This window comes from Tachypleus tridentatus, chromosome 13 (genome assembly GCF_004210375.1).
Source record: "Tachypleus tridentatus isolate NWPU-2018 chromosome 13, ASM421037v1, whole genome shotgun sequence".
Classification (NCBI taxonomy): Eukaryota; Metazoa; Arthropoda; class Merostomata; order Xiphosura; family Limulidae; genus Tachypleus; species Tachypleus tridentatus.
Window position 1 is genome coordinate 42,750,319 of NC_134837.1, and position 24,843 is coordinate 42,775,161.

Sequence of the window (24,843 nt, forward strand, 5' to 3'; positions counted from 1 at the left end):
CGCGAGTTTTCGCACTTTGAGAACATGGGCCAAATTCCGCTATTCGACTAGAATTGTCTTAAAGTTGGCAGTGAGTGCTGTTGACTAGCTACTTTCTCTCTATTCTTTCAGTTCAACAATTGGATACAGCTAGCGTTGATGGCCCTTTTGTAGCTTTACGTAAAAATTCATCATCAAAACAAAAAATAAATTGCATTTTTATGTACGAAGTTATAAATTGCTTATTCGATCTATCTTGAAGAGAAAACTTCTTTGATTTACAATGATGTTAAAATATTTAAACCAAAACTCTAAAAGTAATAAATGACTAACTGTGGTTAAGTTATAATGAAGAGTTAGTAGAAGCGTAATATTATGTTACTGATTTTTAATATCTTACGTTTTAATTTAAATAATATGTAGAACCATGCACGTTGGCCTTATGTGTAAAGCCACATCAGGCTCTATGCTAAATCCACCGAGGGAAATAGTACCCCTGATTTTATCGTCGTAAATCCGTAGAATTACCCCTGTGCCAGAGGAGGACAGGTTAGCCTTATAGTTTTCATTAAAATTTAGGGCTTTTACTGTATAAACCAAATCGAAAGGAAGTTTAAAAAAATACAAGTTGGTCAATAGTGAGAGGTTAAACTTGACGTTTTACACATTAGTTGAAAATTGCTGTTAATATCCAATCTTAGTTTTTATTATTTATTCATCGCTTAAAATTATGATAAAAGGACTTTAAAATGTTATACTTTCCTTAATACAAACATTAATCACACGCACATTGTTCGTTACATATCAGTAACTGGAAAATCTAAACAAAACAAATTTGAACTTCATATATATATATATATATATATTATTTCTTCGTTTTGATTTGGAATATCGCGATTCAACTTAGACCTAAAATCGAACCAGGCCTTGTGTTTTCTTTTACAAACGGCCCGGCATGGCCAGGTGGGTTAAGGCGTTCGACTCGTAATCTGAGGGTCGTGGGGGCGTCATAATGTAACGGTCAATCCCACAGTAGCCCAAGAGTTGGCGGTGGGTGGTGATGACTACCTGCCTTTCAGGCGGATAGCGCAGATAGCCCTCGAGTGGTTTTGCGCGAAATTTAAAAAACAAACAAACAAATTTAACAGAATATCATAGTTAACTGTCCCAGTTACAGCTGATAGCATTCAGGGATAAATCGCGGGGTCGAAACATGGATTTTCTGCTTCACAAGTTCGACATTCTAACCACTAGTCCACGTTTCGTTCACACCCTTTACAATACAAAAGAAATAAACAGATTAACATCGTGTAAATAGTAATAGTGAAGAACACTTGATTGATACAAAGCTTTCAGTTTTTATTCGTCGTAATATGATGGTGTAATTTCAAAAAAAAATCAAACAAGAATAAAAAAGTTCCCCGTTTTTAGTTATGAAGAGGGTTTTCATATATAGAATAGTTTTCTTATCGTATAAAGTTTACAACTAAAGAATATTTTATTACGAATTTTTTTAATTCTTCAGTATTCTCTCAAATCTTCACTAAGTGCGTACACTTCAGTCATATGAGAATATAAGAAATATCACGTCAAGTTTTGTGCCATAATTTGGTTGAGTATTTTAAAGATAATCTCTGTCCAATAACGTACAAATTTTTCTGAGTTTTAAATTGTTTGTTTTTTGTTTTCGAATTTCGTGCAAAGCTACTCAAGGGCTATCTGCGCTAGCCGTCCCTAATTTAGCAGTGTAAGAGTAGAGGGAAGGAAGCTAGTCATCACCACCCACCGTCAACTCTTCGACTACGCTTTTACCAACAAATAGTGGGATTGACCGTGTCACATTGTAACGCCCCCACGGCTGAAAGGACGAGCATGTTTGGTGCGACGGAGATTCGAGCCCACGACCCTCACATTTCGAGTCGATCGCCTTATCCCACCTGGCCATGCCGGGCCTGGTTCTAAATTGACCCACCTTATGGCTGTTTGTTACAAATGAGATAATGAAAACTCAGAATAGTTCAGATGCTACTTTACTTTTATAACAACAACAAAATCGTAATACGTTAGTTGTCATATGATTTTCTTACATTCTGTCACATCTGTGTATCCTCTCTCTTCGACTTAGAATATAAACATTTCTAGAGAATGTGATTTCTCGTGTTACATTTATCATCTTAATATGGGGTAAATTTTTACCATTTAAACTTTTCAAGTAGCATTTTGTACTGTTATTACAGGTTGAAAAATGTATTACAGATATGGTTAATTTTTGGCACAAAATAATTTCAAAGTGTTTTATTCAAAGTATAATTACAAGACCAATATTTTTCATCAGGCTATTCCTTTATCGGCTCGAGATGAAACAAATCAATACCTCAGTATGTGGCTTACTGGCTGAATACGCATCTCCCCGACCAATGTGCTTCGTGACTCATGAGAATAATTGATGAGATGTTAATCCAGCTGAAAATTTCGGAATGTAATTATGCACGAAAACAAATAGGTGGCGCTTGTAGGTATGAGTGTGTGTATAAGGAGTTAGAAAATTGAACTCTTTAGTTTTTGTATTTTTTTTATATAAAATAGTTCACATTATTTTTCGAGTCCACAACTGGTGAGATCCATGAACTGCATCGAGTAATGTTATTTTATGATTAAGTAAAATTTCTTATATTCTATATAAAATGCATAAAGGGACTCAACACTAATTGGTGAAATTAATTGCAGTGTGGAGATATTTCTGTTAATTTGTTTTGGATTGAATTTCTATCTGCACTAGCCATCCCTAATTTAGCAGTATAAGACCAGAGGAAAGGCAGCCAGCAATAATAAACTGTTTTACCAACGAATAGTGGGATTGACTGTATAACACCCCCACGGCTGAAAAGGCGAGCATGTTTGGTGCAATCGGGGATAACTTGTTTGGTGGTATCTATATTACTGAGACCTTTCTAACCAACAAGGAACTGGGTACAAAAATAAAGTAGTAAAATGTATTGTGTTTTTTTTTATAACCAAGTTTACAAGACTGATGCTATTTATGTTTTAGGGCCCGGAAATGGCCAGGTGGTTAAGACTCGTAATCCGAAGGTCGCGGGGTTGAATCCCCGTCGCGCCAAACCTGCTCGCCCTTTCAGCCGTGGAGGCGTTATAATGTGACGGTCAATCCCACTATTCGTTGGCAAAAGAGTAGCCCAAGAGTTGGCGGTGGGTAGTGATGACTAGCTGCCTTTCCTCTAATCTGACACTGCTAAATTAGGAACGACTAGCGCAGATAGCCCTCGAGTAGCTTTGAGCGAAATTCAAAATAAACAAAATTTATGTTTTAGACCTACCGTGTCCACGATCTGCTGCAACCAATACATACGTTTGAAGCATAACCTAAATGAACATTTTATTTTAAAATATCCAAAGCGCAATCAAGATCTACAAACGTATTACCCATTTTCAACATTTTATAATAAATAACAAACTAATTATATTCTTTATTAATACTTTTATTAGAATATTTGTTGTTTTTACGCGTGCTTTCTACGTAGAAGCTGAGACTAGAGGTTTTAATATATAAACTAAAACTATGTGTTTCAGAATTTTCGCGCAGTTACCCCGTGAGCTATTTGCACATAGTTTCAGTAATTTTCAAATGGCAGGCTAGAGAGAGAGAGATAGGGCAGCCAATTACAGCATCCATTGCTAACTCTGGTATGACTGAATAATAGTATTTCACTGTAACTCTTACAGTGAACCAAGAATTCCAAAGTGAAGAGCGAAATTTTTGCAGCAACAAGATATGAATTTTGACCCCACGGAGTCACAGTTCGGATATACATATATTATGCCACGTTCGGTTCACATACGATAGAAATAAATTTAAACAAACAAGCTTTTTTTTTTTTAATTATGGAACCGACTGGAGTCCAACCGTTAAGAAATTTGATAGTATGTAAAATGCTTGATTATATCCCGTAAAATATCACAATAAACACACAAAAATGTATTGTTTTACGAAATGGAAATTCATACTTTCACCATCATAATAAAACTCTTTATATTTCTGTTATCGTACGTAATAAATGATGTAAGTTACATTATATCACATCACGAACAAAATTATAAGAAAGCATCCGGATTTATGTTCTTTATTAGCGCTACTTCAGGATTGTATACAGGTTTATAGTTACGAATTATCTCTGTTTAACATTTCAAACATCTATAAATGATTGTCATCCCGTCATAGATATTATAGTCTTATGCATTATGATACAATTACAGTTAGTTAGATATCATATCAGAAGTTACTAACCAGCCTTTAGAAATATATTTGTTTTAATTGTAATTTTCTGCTCTTCAAAGCGTTTTCTTTTTGGGAGGGAGAACTTTTGTAAGTTGATTATAGATGGCGCTGTAAAAGTTATCCACCACATAAAGCATGGAAATACATTCGAAAAAATAAATATTTTCGTATTTGTACAAAGGTAACAAGTTTATATCTTAATCATCGTGAAACTGTGCACATGCTGTCTTATCATTGTTATCTAATCAAAGCATTAGCTTATGGTTAAGGTACATGAATATTGCATGATAAAATATCTTTAAGCTTAATTTCTGCTTTTGAGAATTACAAGTCAAATAAACTGTTAAAACTGTGGACCCTGTTTTCCGTGAACATGTAATATGAAAAATATAAAAATGGAATCTGTACATTTAGAAACGGTAATCTAAATTATGTTCCTTTCACGAGTGACAGACGTTTTACATGAAATTACCTAATTACCTCTTCCTGTAGTTTCATAGTACATTTTAAAGTTATGTAGTTGTAGTACAATAGGGAAGTTCGTTTAGTCGGTAATATTGCACGCTTAAAAAAACCCACAAAAAAACGGGTATGTGGTCGTTACTTTACTGAGCTATTACGAAAGTGTTATGTAATATGCGTGCGCCGTGGAAATATGCAAATTTAGGGTTGCTACGTTTATAATTAAATCTGCTAATGAAACGATGTGGCCCAATGTTTAAGATATTTACTAACAATATTTATAACTAAAAGGTATTCATCTGTCTTGAGTGCTATCAAGTTTCGAGTTAAGACTTCAAAGTCTTGTAACAGTAAAGCGAAATAAAAATTTTCTTCACCATTTTGCCACGGTTTTACAAGTCTGCGACTTCCCCTTCTATAACTGGAATTCGAAATTTCATTGGATGTATTTAATTAACGTTTTCGTTCTAACATCGTAAAGTTTTTGTAAATCAAAACAACCTAGAGAGAAAGTAAGTGCGGTCATACCGAGTACAAAATTCTCTTTTGTTTAAACTTTCTTCTTCAGAAAGTCCATCAAATTAATACTGAATTACATGTATTGACAGTAAGTAACTATTTTTGAATTACTTTTTTCAATATTCACGCAGTTCGTTCAATTTAGAAATTTTAGGGGTGACAGGTTACTCTGTGAAGTTAGTAATTGTCTGAATTAGTAAAATCGAATGTATTTGCTGCTGTGCAGCTACTTCTGATTTAGTGACCACATTTTGAGTGCCGCCAAACAGTTTACCCTAATGGTGATTAAAAGCCTCTTGACCATTAAAACATCACCATCCTCCAACATAACAAAGAAAAATAAGTAAGTTTGTTTGTTTTTTGGAATTTCGCACAAAGCTACTCGAGGGCTATCTGTGCTAGCCGTCCCTAATTTAGCAGTGTAAGACTAGAGGGAAGGCAGCTAGTCATCACCACCCACCGCCAACTCTTGGGCTACTCTTTTACCAACGAATAGTGGGATTGACCGTCACATTATACGCCCCCACGGCTGGGAGGGCGAGCATGTTTAGCGCGACGCGGGCGCGAACCCGCGACCCTCGGATTACGAGTCGCACGCCTTACGCGCTTGGCCATGCCAGGCCAATAAGTAAGAGTAATGAAAACTTTAAGAATTAATCGAAAGAATATGGATATATACACAGAAAAATAGAGATATTTACAATTGGTTAATTTGTTTTGAATTTCGCGCAAAGCTACATGAGAGCTATTTGTGCCAGCCAGCAGTCCATAATTTAGCAGTGTAAGACTAGAGGGAAGGCAGCTAGTTACCAATACCCAACGCCAATTCTTGGGCTACTCTTTTACCAATGAAAAGTGGGATTTACCATCACTTTATGGCTGAAAGAGCGAGCATGTTTGGTGTGACAGGGATTCGAACCCGCGACCATTGCATTAGGAGTCTAGTGCCCTAACCACCTGGCCATGCTAGATTTACAATAACTCTATCCTAAAACATGGTATAGTGAAACAGGTGTGAGTAAAAACAACAACAGAAAAACACAGAAAATGATCTGTAAAAGAGTGAGCAATCTTACGTATACTGGAAACATAAAAATCACAACAAATGTATGAAAGGAAAACAGCGCCTTGCAGCAATATGAATTTCAAGTATCCAAGATGGCGTAAAGGTATGAGTTGCAGAAACATACAATGATGTACAACACGTCTGTGATAGAAGAGAAAGTTTAGTACAGACTAGACGGATTTCGTGTTGCCTGAAAGCTGACCCTGAAAAACAGTATTGACAAAATACAAAGAATAGCGGGACGGGAGTTCTTCACAACTTGGCATTCAGAAACGGTAATGTAGTCAAAGAAGTGTACCAAATTAACTGGTTTCTTCTACCAATGAACAAGAAGTGATTTCTACGTACAGGAAATAGACGACTTGGAGATCAAACCGATAATCAAAGACCCCGATAGTGGTTTAGTTGAAAGTGGATTGTTTTTTTTTAATTTCGCGCAAAGCTACACGAGGGCTATCTGCGTTAGCCATCCCTAATTTAGCAGTGTAAGACTAGAGGAAAGAAGGTAATCATAATCACTCACCATCAATTCTTGGGCTTCTTTTCGACCAGTGAATAGTGGGATTAACTGTAACATTATAATGCCCCCACGGCTGAAAGGGCGAGCATGTTTGGTATGACGGAATTCGGACCCGCGACCCTTGGATTACGAGTCGAGCGCCTTAACCACCTGGCCATGACGGGCCACCAAAGGGAATTGAAGAAAAGTGTTTATATTGAAAAAGTCGGCTATTTGGAACTTTACTGTTGATTTTGTTTATTGATTTTTGCTTATTTCTCAATGGAGAAATAAAATTATTTATTTTTATTTTCTAATGCGGAAAGTGTGTTTGGTCTAATAAAAAGTAAGGAATTATTATTTAGGAAAATGCCAAACCGAACTTCATTTTAAGGCTTCTTTAAAAAGAACAAAGGCATGAGTTTCAGTGCGAGTTTTTTTAGTTTGAAATAAACATTCCCACTAAAATAAAAGATTGAATGGAAAACGAACCAAAACTGCAAGAACAAGTTCTGAAAGCTCGGATTAAACATTTCGTTTAAAGTATTTGATAGAAAAATAGATAAATTACGAACGAAAACGTGCATCGTTGTATTTGACAATTAATTAGTATTATAAAGTGACTAATAGAAGCACAAAACGAGTTAGACCTAAAGTTTAGGCCCGGTGTTTAAGGCGCTCGACTCGTAATCCGAGGTTCGAATCTCCGTCGCACCAAACATGCTCGTTCTTTCAGCCATGGGGACGTTATAATGTCACGGTCAATCCCACTATTTGTTGGTAAAAGAGTAGTCCAAGTGTTGGCAGTGGATGGTGATGACTAGCTGCCTTCCCTCTAGTCTTACACTGCTAAATTAGGGACGGCTAGCGCAGACAGCCCTCGAGTTGCTTTGCGCGAAATTCAAAACAAACATTTTTTAAATGATGCCATAAATGTAGTAACAAACTGAATTTCAATGCTTTTAACTCCTCGAAATATGTATTCTAATTTTTTTTATATGTAATAATATTGCAGCATTACCAAATTCCTTATTTTAAAGTTTCCCCTGATTTCAAGAACAAAGTATTTTGTCCTCAGGACTAAAATAACGATACTTTAAAAATAACAAAATGTTTCAATCATTCTCCACTTATTCTCGATTTGATCTTCTTATGTGAATATGTTTTCATAAAGCATAAGTTAAATGTATTGTGTTGTTGTGACAAGTAGATATTGAATACATGTAGTTTAATATTTCTTTTAGAGATCTCTGAAACCGAGTGTATGCAGCAGAAGTGACGTCTTTATAATTTCAACTATCCACTCATTGCCTTCTGCAAGTTGTTCTTGGCAAGTGGAACGCTTAAGAATGATAAAGCACTTCTTCACAATGCCATCCGTACTACAATATATGTACTTCTTCTGAATTTCGAGAGTTATACGGCTCTTGTAGATGTAGGTGTACACATCGAGTGGTCTTGTGGATGATTGAACATGCTTAAACGCCTTTTAACCAAGTTACCATGGTGATGTGCCTTTATGTGGATCTTCACGTACAAGGATATCGTGTGGGTGAAGAAGATTTTTCAATGTATTTTGAAGTTATTGCAACATACACTATTTTAAGGTCATAAGTTTGAATATTTGATTATGTTTATAAAAGCAGTGTTTTTTTTACGCACTGCTTCTAGATATAATCTATTTTTATTTGCTACATTGCTCCCTTTTAATGTAAACACAAGCACTTTTTCAGTCGCACTGTTTACAGAGATTGTGAAGATTTGAAAGGACGGTAAGCCAGAAAACTATTTCAAAATGTAAACTCAAAGCATTAGTTTATTGCTAATGGAGAGACGTACAATTTAAGCTAAAAAGTGAGCAAAATGAAGTTACAAAAGAAACCATACAGAGCTCATAACCTGAAAGAAAAATCCAGCATTTTATCTTCAGCTATGCTTATTATACCAAAGTCTGAAATTCATGACTTTAGTGTCTGTCAAATTCAATCTAAACACCACCTCAGGTCCACATTGGCTATATGGCCAATTCAGAAGCCTATAGTTTTGAAATACTTCTGTCATTAATTTAAACTACTGGCCATTAGTCCACGATATTTCTGTTAAAAACCTAAAAAATCGAAAATACCAGTACTAAAGTGTTGGACTATTGTTAGAATATTGTCGTGGGCGAGAAGTGGGAAAAACCATAATAAAAAATCTAACAAAATAAAAAAGAACAAGTCTGAAAAATTTATCATAAAAAAAATCAATTGTTACTCTAAAAATCTAATTGGTAAAAGACTTGAATAAAACTGATAATAAATTACAAATCACACGCCTAACCTGATGAGCACCATAACAGTCGTTGTTCATGACAACTGATCATTTTAAGAACTCCTAGATCACTAATATGTCTATTCTATCCCAATCACTCTCATAAGCCTTGGTACTTGGCGAAAGACCTTATTGGCATTAGAGTGGTAGATGTAGTGTGGTTGACATATTATAAAATATTCTTTTTTGGTTCTTTCACTCATGGGTTCTTAGAATAAGTAGGTAAAGTTGAGGACGTAAACAAGTTGAGCTTTGAGAGAGTATTGTAATTACCAGACTTAAATACGTTAATCAACAGGAATCTCTCTTTTCCTCCAATCATGTGTTCGTTTTAACTTTAAAGTTTATTTGTTTGTCTGTTTCCATTTTCAGGAGTTCCTCACATAACAGGTCAGAAATTGATGTTCATTCACGTATTTCTTTTTATCATTTGAGAACTCTTTTAGCTATGTCATGGTTGTTGGTGTTTTGTTTTGTTTTTAAATCTCATTTATTTGTTGTATTGAATCAACGACGACAATACTTCGAGTAGCCTGCGTCGTAATTTCTTGAAGCGTAATTCAACAGTTTCCTTTATAGATAAGCAGTCCGTGTTTTATTTTCTTTTGAAATGTCCATGCCGGCAACCCTTTCACGGACACCTGGAAAACCATATGTCCCTTCAGAAAAAGAAAAGGATCTTCGATCTACAAATGTGTTTCTTTTCTTTGGCAAAAACTCAATTCGTTATAATTATCTATGGGCGTTACTTTGTCGTATTTGTAAAAAACGGCAAAATTCACAACTTTAAAATTACTAACTCCTTCTGGATGAAAACAAAAAGGTATTGACATAAACTTTAATAATCAATTAAAGAACTACGTACAAAAAGAATACGTAACCCAAGGTGCAAGGCCCACAACCCCACTCATCAAAGCTGGCTGTGATACGAAGTTACCCTTACGAATCACAGCCACTCTGACGACTGGCGTCACGAGACTATTCATCATCTCACTAACATGAATGTTGCCATCATGTACCACTAGGTGGCGATTCGATGTCTCCACTGGTTGGGTATTGTTTGTGTAGCTACAATAGTTTCCTAAACACAACTTCACGTAATTCTTTTGAAAAGTTATGGATGGTAGCTTTTCTTGAACGTTCCATAATGTTAATTAAAAGTCAACTAAAAATACACCATCTGAGACTCTGTTTCCATCAGTATGGCATATTTGATTCGAAAACAACAGATATGGCTCTTCTTATCACTGCTGTGAATAAGAATTCTTATGAAGTTCGATTTATTTCACGAGTTTCTAAATAAAGTTTTGACCAACCAAATCACGTAACTAGAAACTTGGCATTAGCGTCGAGTCCTCTTTCACCATGTCACAGTTGAGGTATAAAGTACTAATAAAAATATATTCCATCGACAAAATAGTGTAATCTCTTCTTCGAGAATACCAAATACTATCACAGGTAATCACATCCGACAAAATAACTACAGATTATATACAATAAAAGCACACTGCTACTTGTTTAGAAGTGGGTACAAACAATAAGGAGTAACGTGTTGAAGAATATATTGTTTACAACTGTCAATCTTTTAAACATTTTTCTTTCACTAACGTTGCCTTTAATGCAAAGGTTAAAAATATCGATGATGTGGTTGGTTCTCGTGAACGCTAACTTTAGTACGAAATACGGGAGAGCAACAGAAAATATACGAAATACAAAAGGGAGAAAAAAATATATATAAAAGTAAACAAAACACAGAAAATATCCCATACGTAAGGAAACAGGAGGAAAAGCTTAGAATAATATGGAAGAAACAAACAAAAACAACAATAAAGATACTAACCCTTTGTTCATACAAAGGCTTGATTGAACACAAAATAAAAGTTTTCTAAATAAAACTTAGAATAACGAAGACTGCGCGAATGGGTTATGTATCAGATTTACGGAGGAAATTATGAATCTACATATATTGGAGAAAATGTTAGAATTCTAAAAACAAGATTTTATGAACAGTTATAAAGAACAATCACATGTAAATGAACACATAAAAACTTGATAGTGTAGTAAGTATAATATAAACATGCTGGTTAAAGAACATGACGTACACAAAGGAAATATTGAGAAAAAAATTAAATAGAAAACAAACAAAAGAATAATAAAAATGTCCTCTTTATTTTTTGATCGCCCTCTATCGCACAATTTAAAATACTACATAAAATACTGAATGGACCCCTGAACGGTTGAAGTCAGCCTCAGTAAAGGTTAGTAGTCAGTATACGCATAAATAATGTTTTCTTTCTCTTTCTGCTAATTGAAGAAAAATGTTTTTGCTTTTAGTTTTCAGTATGCCCCACTTACTCACACACCCCTACAGTTGGCAGACTTACTTCTATAAAAATCGGGTTTCAATAGCTTTGCGTGGCAGAGCACAAACAGCCCATTCATCATTCATTAGCTTTGCTAACAAATAACCAACAACATTTCAGTTTCCCGAGAAGAAGAAAAAAAAGTGTTATTGTTTGCTTACTTTTTCAGAAGTTTACGGAAGTACTGGTGTTTTCTAGAAAAATACGTGTTTCTTTCAGAAGTTTACAAAAGTACTGGCGTTTCCTCGTCAAATACATGTTTCAAAAGTGTAAAAAATTGTCGTTTGTTTTAAAGTACAACATAATGAACTACCTGCACCTCCAACCACAACAAATGAAACCTGATTTTTAACATTATAAGTCAGCGAAAGGATGGGGATAAAAAAACAAAGAAAAATTAGGTGGTGAGTAAGATCTATTGCACTTGATAAACTAACTGTATTATAGATTTTATCTCTAATTAAAATAAACACATCATAAACAGTTTAGTATTGTAGTAAACATGGAGCTGTATCCAAGTCGCATTGAAATAAAAAAGAATTGATCTGAAATACGTGTGTGTGTTTTCTTGTAGGAAGGCCACATCAGGCTATCTGCTGAATCCATTGAGGGGAATCGAACCCTTGACTTTAACTTTGTAAATCCGTAGACTTACCGCTGTACAAGCGGGGGACTAAGAAATATGAAGTTGTGGTTCTAGGAAAATAGGAACCCTAAGCAGGAATTTCACGTAGGCCCTTGTGTATGCAAACACTATTTTACAATGTTCCATGCCCTGATAGTACTTTTCTTGTGTTTTTAATTAAATTCATTTATTTTTCTCTCATTTCGAATGCATACATTGGAGGACAGTGGCTTACTTATGGGGATGGGAAACAATCGCACCCTTCGATAATTGTGGTAGAAAACAAAAGGGAAATTTCAAAATCTTAATAGATCAGCTGGAAGCGTGTTGGCAGTACATGCAAAAGTTTGGAGACTCATATTACAAGTATCTTAATTACAAAATTTAAAATAATTTTGTTTAACTCGCCCTCACGCGGAATTTTTATAGCAATGCCACTGACTAAGGAATTTAAAAACTATTGAATTTAGACATCATTAACGGTTTTTTTACTATAAATATTATAACAAATATTCTAACGGTAATACAACTGACTCAGTTGACTGACGAACAATAGAGAAAACATCCGATTCCTGAACGATAATAATGCTTGCACCATATGGTGGTAAAAGTAATTATCAGCTATAGACCATGACGATCGGTAAGCGCAAACTCAGAACTGGTAGGCCTTAAGTGATTTCCTGGTCCGCCTAGGCCTAGATCTAACCCTGAAAACAAGCATGAACAAATACGATTTATACAATTTACTATTTCATTTTCCTCTCTTGTTTGAATCTATACTAAAATTAAAGTTTTCGAGAATGCCATTAATGTTTGTATTTAACCTCATATCTTTCATGGTTAAAAAAAAAATCGGTTGCCATTGTAATTTAGACGATTTCGTATTTTAAATTAAAAGGGCATCTTAAGCGACATGTGGGCTGAATGATCGCTTTCCAGGATTGACTGAATCTGAGGAGTGGCCGCTCAGAGGGGTTCCACTGTATACTGTAATAAAACGAACTAACAGAGTAACAATGCACATAGAACTTGGACAAAAAAAAACAACAACTCCAGTCATGTGTAGGTGTTAGGTTTGATTTGTTATGAATTTCGTGCAAAGCGACACAAGGGTTATCTGCGCTAGCCGTTCTTAATTTAGCAGTGAAAGACTAGAAGGAAGGTCATCACCACTCACTAACAACTCTTAGGCTACTCTTTACCAACGATAATGGAATCGACCGAAACATTATAACGCCCCCACTGTTGAATGGGCGAGCATATTTCGTGGGACGGGGATTTGAACCCGCTAAACTTCAGAATGCGAGTCGAATCAGGCCACAGGTGTTAGGAAGAGTTAAATGTTAAAAACTTATAAGCCCGAAATTGAATTACACCAGCATCGTGTGATAAGACTGAAAGTTAATACAACTATTAAAAACTGTGGATGAACTATATCAAAATGCTGAATATTTAACAAATTCCTCTTTAAAAAAACAAATCCATTCCAAAGAAAAACCAGCAAACAGGAAAATGCGGCTTTGTAACTAACTTCATTGAATATCATTCACTTAGTAGGGGGGGGGAGAGAAGAAGAAGAAACGAATAGGGTATAATAATAATATAATAATAATAACAAAAAGACATGGTTAGTTAAAAACATACATTATATTAAAATCATCACCTACAAGAGGTAAAGTAGTCAGCTTCAAAGACTCATTAACACTTTAAACATACCATCACAAATACTAAACGAGATATTTCCATTTCAAAGTGACATCAACTGACCTCCACGATCCTCGAATTTGTCAGCATGAAACTTCTTTTTGTGGAGTTACTCACAAGTCAGAGTGTATATCGACAAATTATGGACACTACAGGATGTGAAAGATAACATACTGAAAGCACATTAATGGTCTCACACGTGAAATTTTGGTCCCTGTAATGGAAGATATTATGCTCAGAGCACTACAGTTCGTGGTGGACACCTACAGGAATTTTATTAAACTACAGTTTGATAAGTTATTCCAACACATTTTGTTGTCAATGGTTGAAGTTTAAATTATTCCACTTATTTTGGTGGGCCTCGTACAATACATACTCATAACCTCAATAATTCAACTGAAAGTTTCTTAATAAGCTCTAGGGACAATAAAACTTGAGTGTTTAACGACTAAAGTGGCTTCTTGTATGAAGTGAGCAAAGTCAATATACCAATTCCATTCTCTAATAATACCTCACCTCTAAGATGATTAAGAAGTTTAATAATGCCCAACTTTAAAATTTATATAATTCTAACGTAAGTCAGTCCATTTTATTATTTACTATCAATATTTCCTGAACACATAATAATAGTGTATGTTACGTACCTTAATGAGCGCGAAAACTCATGACACTTTGAAGGGCTTCACAAAATCAAAACTTTAAAAAAGCTCGAAAGATAAAGCTTCAAGGTACACAATTTCTTTAATTATTTCGTCCTATAAATTATTCTAGTGAAAATGAGCATAGATTATTATTTCTAATCAATTATTTTAATAAAATAATAATATATATTCTTCACACCACCCTCAACACATGAACTTTAATACCAACTACTGTTAACATATGAGCATTTTAAAATGAACATTACCAAGTACGTTCAAGAGAACTTGAAATTACCAATAGCAGGAAGCACAGCGAACAATTGCTAACGTATACTAGCTTTTATTCTCTCCACCCGTATAGTCCATTATCTTAGTCTGAGTGAATCTTTAAAATGGTTCATGGTTTTGGTATTACTTGTCTTTCGTGTTTGATTGTCGCTTTTCACGTAATAATTGGTTTAGTTTACTATTCAGCAAAAACTGAGTTTTAGAACACAATTTCAACTTCAGTTTGAAACACAAACAAACAAAAATCAAAGCTAATATAACCAGAACCAACTGAAGGGCTTCCATTTATCCTCCCCGCTCATCAAAGTTGGCTGTGATATGAACACTAGCTGTACATATAACAGTCACTTTGTGAGTGGGGCGGGTTCAACTTGAGACATTCAATTTCCCATTCTTCATCAACTTTAACAAGTGGTTGATCATGGCTGATTTCTTCATCACTTTTGGTAGTCAATTTCGTGCAGTTGTGCGAGTCATGAAGGGAAAGATTTTATATCAACCGAACTTAAAAAAGTAAGTAACGACCCAGTTTCCGTAACAACATCATGATAATCTACCACAATAATGAAAACAATAGTACTATACAACACTATAAATTAGCATAAGAATTAAAACAATGGTACTATACAGCACAATAAACTAGCACAAGAATGAAAACAATAGTGCTATACAACACTATAAACTAGCATAAGAATTAAAACAATAGTACTATACAGCATAATAAACTAGCACAAGAATGAAAACAATAGTGCTATACAACACTATAAACTACCTCAAGAATGAAAACAATAGTACTATACAACACTATAAACTAGCACAAGAATTAAAACAATAGTACTATAGAGCATAATAAACTAGCTCAATAATGAAAACAATAGTACAATACAACACTATAAACTAGCATAAGAATGCTCGGTTTTCATGGTTTTCAATGGTCATAATTTGGTGAGGTTGATGTCAATAAAACAGTGTTCAAATTTACAGACTTTGTTTTCAAAACAATTCTTTTTATTCTTCTAGCGACCAATGAATGAACTGCAGTTCCAAACAATATTCATTTAAACTTAATAGAATACTTAATATTTATACCAAAAATGAAGTTATATATTTAGATAAGAGACAGTACAAATGACAATACAAGAAAAACAGATTTAATAACTTAATTTCAGATATTTCAAATGTATCTCTTATGAAGAGATGTATCACCAGTACAAACTAGATTAGATAATACAAAGTTATCATGACATATGCTTACAGCTGACACTGTATCTGGAATCAGCTGCTATAGAACTTACATCAGAACACAGTCTTTGCTGTTTTATGATACTGCGTAGTTTTCATAGTAGAAGTAACTTTGCATATTGTTATTCTTCTATTAATGTTTCCAAGTACAACACCATACCTCCCCCCATTATTACTGTTAATAAGTGTATTAAAAGGAACTTATTTCCTGATCACATATTTACCTTTACCTATAACAGAGGATTCATACAGAAATACACCGCTTTCAACACAAGTTGTGTTATCTTTTCACGTTGCAACATCCTGCACTTAGTGTATAATCGGTCTTAAAACACTAATATAATATTTGATCACTCGCATTATCTTATAAAAACATTCAATCTAGAACCGCTGTAGATACACTGGTTATCCCACGAGTCGTCAAGATGGCTGTGATATGACTTAACCTGTAAACACATCACAGCAACTTTGGCGATCAGGAGATACTTGATATCACTGATTAAATTATATATTGAACATCAAGGTGGTGAACTTATTCGATTTTCTCATGTTACATTCAAACTCGGACTACGATCTTCAAGTATTTACAGTTTTAAACCATAATTTGTAGCACATCTGAAATACTAATAGTTTTTTAAACTAGATTTTAGAGTCCTAGAATACACCAAAAGCTAAGTAATCGCAGTTTGTAACCTGATTTTATAAGCCTTGAAGTACATCAAAACTTTAACCACGTTAGTTGGGATTATGATTTTTGAATTCTGTTAAGAACTAAGTTTCAAGAAGTGGACTTAATGGTTTGTTTTCTTCACGTGTGACATAATGTATTAGATAAAAACCAAAAATGTGTATACACAATAAATTTCTTGAAATCGTAATATAAAAATACGCTATGAACTAATTTAAGATAATATTGCACTTTTTAAAGTGTAGCATTATTATTTATAAAATACTGAGCTAAAAACACGTTGCCAAATCAATAAAATACATCTCTCAGAAGGTCTTTCTTGCTTACAAGAATGTTTTTCGTTATAATTTTACAATATTTATCTTAAAATGTTTCAATAACTGGAATATTTTTTCATTTACTAATTGGCAAACCTCGAAAACTTTGTGTCTATTTGATTTTCTTGGAAGTCACATGATTCCGGTGAATGTTAATGGCTTTCAGCTCATCAAAGTAGGCTGTGATATATGAAACGGATAGACACATTTCACAGTCTCTTTGATGGCTGAAAATCACCATTAAACTCTCCATCACCTCCCAAAAAGGATTTCTAACCAGAGCTCTGCTACAAAGACGAAGTGTGTAAGTTATAACCGAATTTTAAGAAAATTTGGAACAAAGTAACCAATCTTTAAAATAATACAAAAAAAAGTCAAGCAAATAAAAAATTAATGTTTAATACAAACACACACTCATAGCATGTTGTCTCAAAAATAAAACCGAAGTCATATAGAATCAATAGTAAAATACTACAAAATAGGTTGAGGTTAAAATAAATCCAAAGTCATCTTGATTCAAAAGAGACAATACAAACACAAACTCATAACACGCTAACAAAAACCTAAACTAAATTGCATAAATTCAGTAGCGTTAAAGTAAATATACTCAGAACACGTTGCGTCAAAAATAGAAGCAATATTACATAGATTAAATAGACATAATAAAACACGAACACCCCACGGCATCCTGCATAAAATAAAACCAAATTTACATAAATTCAGTAAAGGTAATACGAACAAACTCAAAACATGCCGTGTCACAAATTTAACCGAAGTTACAGAGAACTAGTAGATGAATTAAAAATACACACCTAGAATATCCTATGTTAAAAGTTCAAGCAAAGTTACATATATTCAATAATTAATACAAAAATAGATCTAGAGTATGTTGTGTCAAGAATGAAACCAAAGTTACACATATTTAATGGCTCAAATGAAAATACACTTAGAATACGTGTCAGTTACACAGATTCAATAATTAATAGAAACCTAAACCTAGAGCATGTTGTGCCAAAAAAATAAGACCAAAGTTACATAAATTCAATAGTTAATACAATACAAACATAACACCAGAACAGGTTGTGTATATAAACATATATACTGAGAGCATTTTCTGGTTTAACAGAATGAAAACTATAACAAGCACAAAATGGTTACGAGGCCAGTCTAACGGACCGAACCCGTACTGTGAAGCAAAGTTTCAATAAAACAGTACTTTCATCTTACTGTGTACCAAACACCAGCTAGTTATTACGTGTATGCTAAATATTACTTTAAAAAAGATAAAGAAAGGTTGTTCCGTAAGTTTTGTTAAGCCTTGTTTTATTTTGCTCCCAGAATGGATAATTTCTTCCTCACGTTCCTTCCAGTTTTATCAATAAAATTCGTGATCGACGTCCAGTAACAATGATTTTGATTTTCTCTCTTATTGAACATACCAACAGTGTAATTTGTCTGCTTCCTTTTCAGTTATTAAAGTAGTTTTTTTTTTCTTATCAACAACACAAAACTTAATACATCCTATTCTTTCACGCTTTCCGGGAACCGAACATATTCGCCCCTTTCAGTCGTTTGAGCGTTATAATGAAACACCCAATTCCACTATTCGTTGGTAAATAATAGTTCAAACGTTGGCGGTTGGTGATGTCAACAGGTTGCTTTCTCTGTAATAGGCAGTTTAAAAGTAATGACACCGGCATATGGCCTTATAAACTTTCCATATCCCACTGAAACAAATCTTTCACAGTTATTAATGTTAGTTCATCATTAATATTTCTAAAACTAGCAATTCCCTTTGTGGCAGAGTGGTATGTCTGTGGACTTATTCTGCTAAAAACCGGGTTTCAATACTCGTGGTGGATAGAGCTCAGATAGTCCATTGTGTAGCTTTGTACCTAATAACAAATCAATCAATCAAACCGAAATCAGTAAATATATTACATTCTCCATTACCACCCCTTTTTAAGTATAAGTATACGAAATTTCAATTGAACAAAACTTACCACAAAAAATATATTCTCTCTCACAACGATTCTTTGTTTGCCAGCACATTTCCAACTGTTCCGTCAAAGACAAGATAGTGAGATGTGCAGAGCGGGTCATCTCACTACCCATGTCTTTCATGGAAAAGATGGAGACTTAACTTTCCTGTTTCCTCTAATCCTTAAACGTTGTTACTTTCTGAAAAATAATAAATACGGATGTTAACAACTGTGACACAAACAATGTTTTATGTTGTTGTTTCTTTTAAATCTTGAACTGCAGTTTAGAACAGTTAGAGATTCGAAGTACAAAATGTGGTTGAAATGTTTTGTCATACGAATGATATGAAAATTATATACAATATCTGGACATTGAATTACAAGCTGCTTGAAAAACAAACAATAATACACTATTTTTATTAGAGGCGAAAAGCTGAAAGTTTCAACCTGACCTGCAATTCACGTGCACATGGGCTAAACGATAAGGTCAGTGTTTGTATAGTTCTTATAGCAAAGTCGCATTGAGCCATCTGCCGTATCCACCGAGGGGAATCAAAACCCCGATTTTAGCATTGTAAATCCGAAGACTTACAACTACCCCAGCGGAGGTACATCAACGTCAGAAACCCTCAGGACTCAATTAACTACAGATCAGGTAGTCAGACAGAAGCACCAGTCCTCACAAGGACTCTATGAATCAAATACTAGGATTGATTTCTACCATTACAATCCGTACACAGTTAAAAGTCTTTAATGGTTGTACGTTTCGAACACTGAACCCTTCGATCCGCAACACAACACACTATCCATTAGTCCGAACCTAGCCCCGTGTGAGAAACAAATGGTCTAAAGAAAATTAAAGCAAAACGAAGTATAATGGATGAATAATTATAGAAAATTTAGAAGTATCAAGAATGCCAAGATAAAAAACCGAAAGGCAGGCGAGGTGAAAAATCATGGTGATATTTTAAGATAATCTGAACAGCATTATTAATAAAGTATAAAACAGATATCATGTCACATGATATTTTAAGATAATCCAAACAGCATTATTGATACTGTATAAAACAGATATCATGTCACACGATATTTTCAGATAATCCAAACAGCATTATTAATACTGTATAAAACAGATATCACATTACATGATATTTTAAGATAATCTGAACAGCATTGTTAATAAAGTATAAAACAGATATCACGTTACATGATATTTTAAGATAATCAAACAGCATTATTGATACTGTATAAAACAGATATCATGTCACATGATATTTTAAGATAATCCAAACAGCATTATTAATACTGTATAAAACAGATATCACATTACATGATATTTTAAGATAATCTGAACAGCATTGTTAATAAAGTATAAAACAGATATCACGTTACATGATATTTTAAGATAATCCAAACAGCATTATTGATACTGTATAAAACAGATATCATGTCACACGATATTTTCAGATAATCCAAACAGCATTATTAATACTGTATAAAACAGATATCACATTACATGATATTTTAAGATAATCTGAACAGCATTGTTAATAAAGTATAAAACAAATATCATGTCACATGATATTTTAAGATAATCTGAACAGCATGATTAAGAAAGTATAAAACAGATATCACGTTACATGATATTTTAATATAATCCGAACAGCATTGTTAATAAAGTATAAAACAAATATCATGTCACATGATATTTTAAGATAATCTGAACAGCATTGTTAATAAAGTATAAAACAGATATCATGTCACATGATATTTTAAGATAATCCGAACAGAATTATTAATACAGTATAAACCAGATATCATGTCTCACTGATATTTAACGATAATCCAACAGTACGGCCACTTATATAACAAATATATCACAAGACCTTTAAGATAATTGGAACATCAAAGTCACACATAGTTAAGAAACATGTGAACTCATCATAAGTTGCGACTTCCTACAAACGATAAATGTTGAATAAGAGCCCTAATAAAATTACAGATAAAATATTAACGTGGGAAAACTATGTATGGATAATATATTTAAATAAATTAAGAAAAATTACCAGCAATGATGTTCTGACATATCAATATATCGCAACATACTGGGAAGTAAGCTTAGCATGTACTAATTTATCATTTTAAGTACATTCCGTTAAAAGGCAGTTATTAAATATTTAATTTGCATCTGTTTATATATTTTCACACACTTAGAAACACACTTAACTGATTGTCCACATAAAACTACAACAGCATGTTGTTTATGTTCACTTATACCTGGAGACACTTAACTGAATGCTCACGTAAAACTAGAACAGCAGATTGTATATATTCACTTTTACCTCGAGACACACTTTTAACCGATTATCACAGATCTTCTGGCGTGTGTTCCCTGGGCCCTTGAGAAGTGAATGATATGGTTTTTGTTGCTGGTGGTCAAATGTTAGGATATGACTCCCCCAATTTCCCTCTGCGTCTTTTCTATATGCTGAACAGATATGACAACTACTACTAGATATTTCAGGCAACTTCGACTTGAAAAATAAACAGACGTTAAATACATTTAATTTTTGAACTACAGGTTAATGAGTTTGTATGAAGCATGTGTTACCGCATAATGAATATGAAACGCGAAAAACATCTGAGATTTGGCTCAAATTACGAAAATCTGTTTTCTTCTTCTTATCGACCAATTCAGGTTTTATAAAAATAAACTAAATTTTTGTTTGAACAAAATGAAATAAAACAGCAGTCATGTTAAGTCATTCCAACACTCGAGAATTTGCAACATCATTCAATGTCAAGCATTATGCGGTAATTTATAAAGATTTGATTGTATCTAAAGGAAATACGTTACATTTTATTTTCAATATCACAATTTTAGTCATTTCTTTTTATTATCTATCAGGACATAAAGTAACTAATATTATCACCGCCAAAATGTTAAGCCTTCTTCAAGGTAATATTTTATCTTGCTCAATATGCCCCCCGCTAGTACAGCGATAAGTCTACGAGTTTACAACGTTAAAATTTGGGATTCGATTCCCCTCGGTGGGCTCAGCAAATAACCTGATGTGGCTTTGCTATAAGAAAACACACACACCTTGCTCAATACTCAAACAGGAAATGACTAAAGGCACACTCAATGCCATATGTAAGTTTATTTTAAGATCACAAGAACGGATTGGGGTAATTTCATAATTTAAGAGAATATTGAGAAAAAAAATGAATATTTTTTTCTTTCATACACCTGGTTTGTCATAGCTATCCACTTATTAAATATAGTGTGAACAAGAAAGAAAATACAACGGTTTACATTTTGCAATCTAAAATTTAAACTTCTACGGAATCGTTTCACCAGAAAATTATGAACCAAATCAGCAAAGTTTCCAAGATCCTAACTACGTTTCTAATGCTAAGACACGTACTTATTATATTAGTCTTATCAGCTCCTAGATAAAGGTTACATTCGAAAAATGAGCATCAAATTAAATCGAAAAAAATACAAATTTAAAACTTCTGACTAAACCAATCACAGTCTGCGATTCAATAAATGCCACAAGAGTGCAGGGTATCCTGTACAAGTAATTATGTTCACAGCGCGGTGGATCAAAGCTAGAACTAACTTATTAAACAGATAACGGGAAGTGTGGAGGTTTTTGGCAGTGGTGTACTTACATCCTTTCTCAGACTATAATCACTAACACTTAACACACAGAGGGAAGAGGAAGGTTGAACAGTTCGAGCACATAACATTGTTCTAAAGAAAGTTATAAAGTAAACTCAAAACAAAGAAACGTGTTTATACTGAAGGTTTTATTTACTTTTGTTATTTGGTCTTTGGGAAAAAACTACCTAGCACAATATTACTGATATTAAAGAGTAACCCCAAGACAAGCTTTGTTTAAATAAAAGTGCCTTTAAACTTAAACGTCACGACCAGGATGTAATTGTATACCTTCAAATTCAACGAGGCAATAGAATGTAGTTGTAGTTAGCTAGTTGTGATTATGCGAAAAGCTACACAATGGGTTATCTGTGCTCTGCCCACAAGAAGTATCGAAATATGATTTCTAGCATTGTGAGTGCACAGACATAAAATTGTGCTACTGAGAGTAGGACAATATAAGTTAAACACCACAGCCTGAAAGTAGTTGTGTATCTTTAAACTTAAACACCACAATATGAATGTAGTTGTGTATCTTTAAATTTAAACACCACAACATGAATGTAGTTGTGTATCTTTAAACTTAAACACCACAACATGAATGTAGTTGTGTATCTTTAGTTTGGTTTTTTTGTGAATTTCACATAAAGCTACACGAGGGTTATCTGCACTAGCCGTCCCCAATTTAGCAGTGTAAGACTAAAGGGAAGGCAGCAAATCATCACCACCTACCGCCAATGCTTGGGCTACTCCTTTACCGACAAATAATGGGATTGATCAAAACAAAGGGTGACCATGTTTGATGCAAGGGGGATTCAAACCCACGACCCTTGGATTACGAGTCTAATGGCTTAAACACCTGGCCATGCCTGGCATATGTATCTTTAAATTTAAAATCATAACCTCAATGTAGTTGTGTATCTTTAAACTTAAACACCACAACATAAATGTAGTTGCATATCTTTAGACATAAACATCACAACTTGAATGTAGTTTGTGCCTTTAAACTTGAACATCACAATCTGAATATAGTTGCATACCTTTATACTTGAACATCACAACCTCAATGTAGTTGTGTTTCTTTAAACTAGAGCATCACAACCTGAATATAGTTGCACATCTTCAAACTTGAACATCACAAACTGGATGTAGCTTATACCTTTAAACTTGAACATCACAATTTGAATGTAGTTGTGTATCTTTAAACTTGAACATCACAACCTGAATATACTTTGTAACTTTAACTTGAACATCCCAACCTGAATATAGTTTGTGCCTTTAAACTTGAACATCACAACCTAAATGTAGTTGGGTATATTTAAACTTGAACATCACCACCTGAATGTAGTTGTGTTTCTTTAAACTTGAACATCCTAACCTGAATATAGTTTGTATGTTTAAATTTGAACATCAAAACCTGAATATAGTTTGTACCTTTAAACTAAAACATCACCATCTGAATGTAGTTGTGTTTCTTTAAACTTGAACATCACAACCTGAATGTAATTGTGTATCTTTATACTTGAACATCACAACCTGAATGTAATTGTGTATCTTTACACATCATTACTTGCATATAGTGGTTTACTGTTAAATAAAAAAACAAACACATGACAAGAATATAACTGTGTCTACAATATATCTAGCACAAAAATTCTGTAACTATGACATATTTAACAGTTACATGAATCATAAGAGCTCTTTAACTATATCTATAGAAACTGTTACAAGAAGCACAAGAGCCTTGTGACTGTTTACAATACACTTACAAGAATTACAGGAGCTGTGTACATCTTTAGCACAGTTACATGCAAGAGCCACACCAGCTGAGTAACTATATATCCATAGCACACTTATGTAAAGAATCAGAAAAGCTCTATACTTATATATAGGAAAGATACATACACCAATCACAATAATCCTGTGGTTATATCTACAGCATAGTTACATATACCAATCACAATGATCCTGTGGCTATATCTACAGCATAGTTACATACACCAATCACAATGATTCTGTGGCTATATCTACAACATAGTTACATACACCAATCACAATGATCCTGTGGCTATATCTACAACATAGTTACATACACCAATCACAATGATCCTGTGGCTATATCTACAGCATAGTTACATACACCAATCACAATGATCCTGTGGCTATATCTATAGCATAGTTACATACACCAATC

At 33.8% G+C, this 24,843-nt stretch overlaps 1 protein-coding gene across 1 annotated transcript in view; it reads right to left on the reverse strand.

Moving 5' to 3' along the window:
* LOC143240192 (uncharacterized) overlaps positions 1-20,107 on the reverse strand; it is a 35,192-nt gene extending 15,085 nt beyond the window's left edge. The window contains exon 1 of the mRNA XM_076482259.1: positions 19,004-20,107. Coding sequence (XP_076338374.1) covers positions 19,004-19,124 — 121 coding nt within the window. The 5' untranslated portion in view covers positions 19,125-20,107. The remainder of the gene's footprint in view (positions 1-19,003) is intronic.
* Between the last annotated feature and the right edge of the window lie 4,736 nt (positions 20,108-24,843).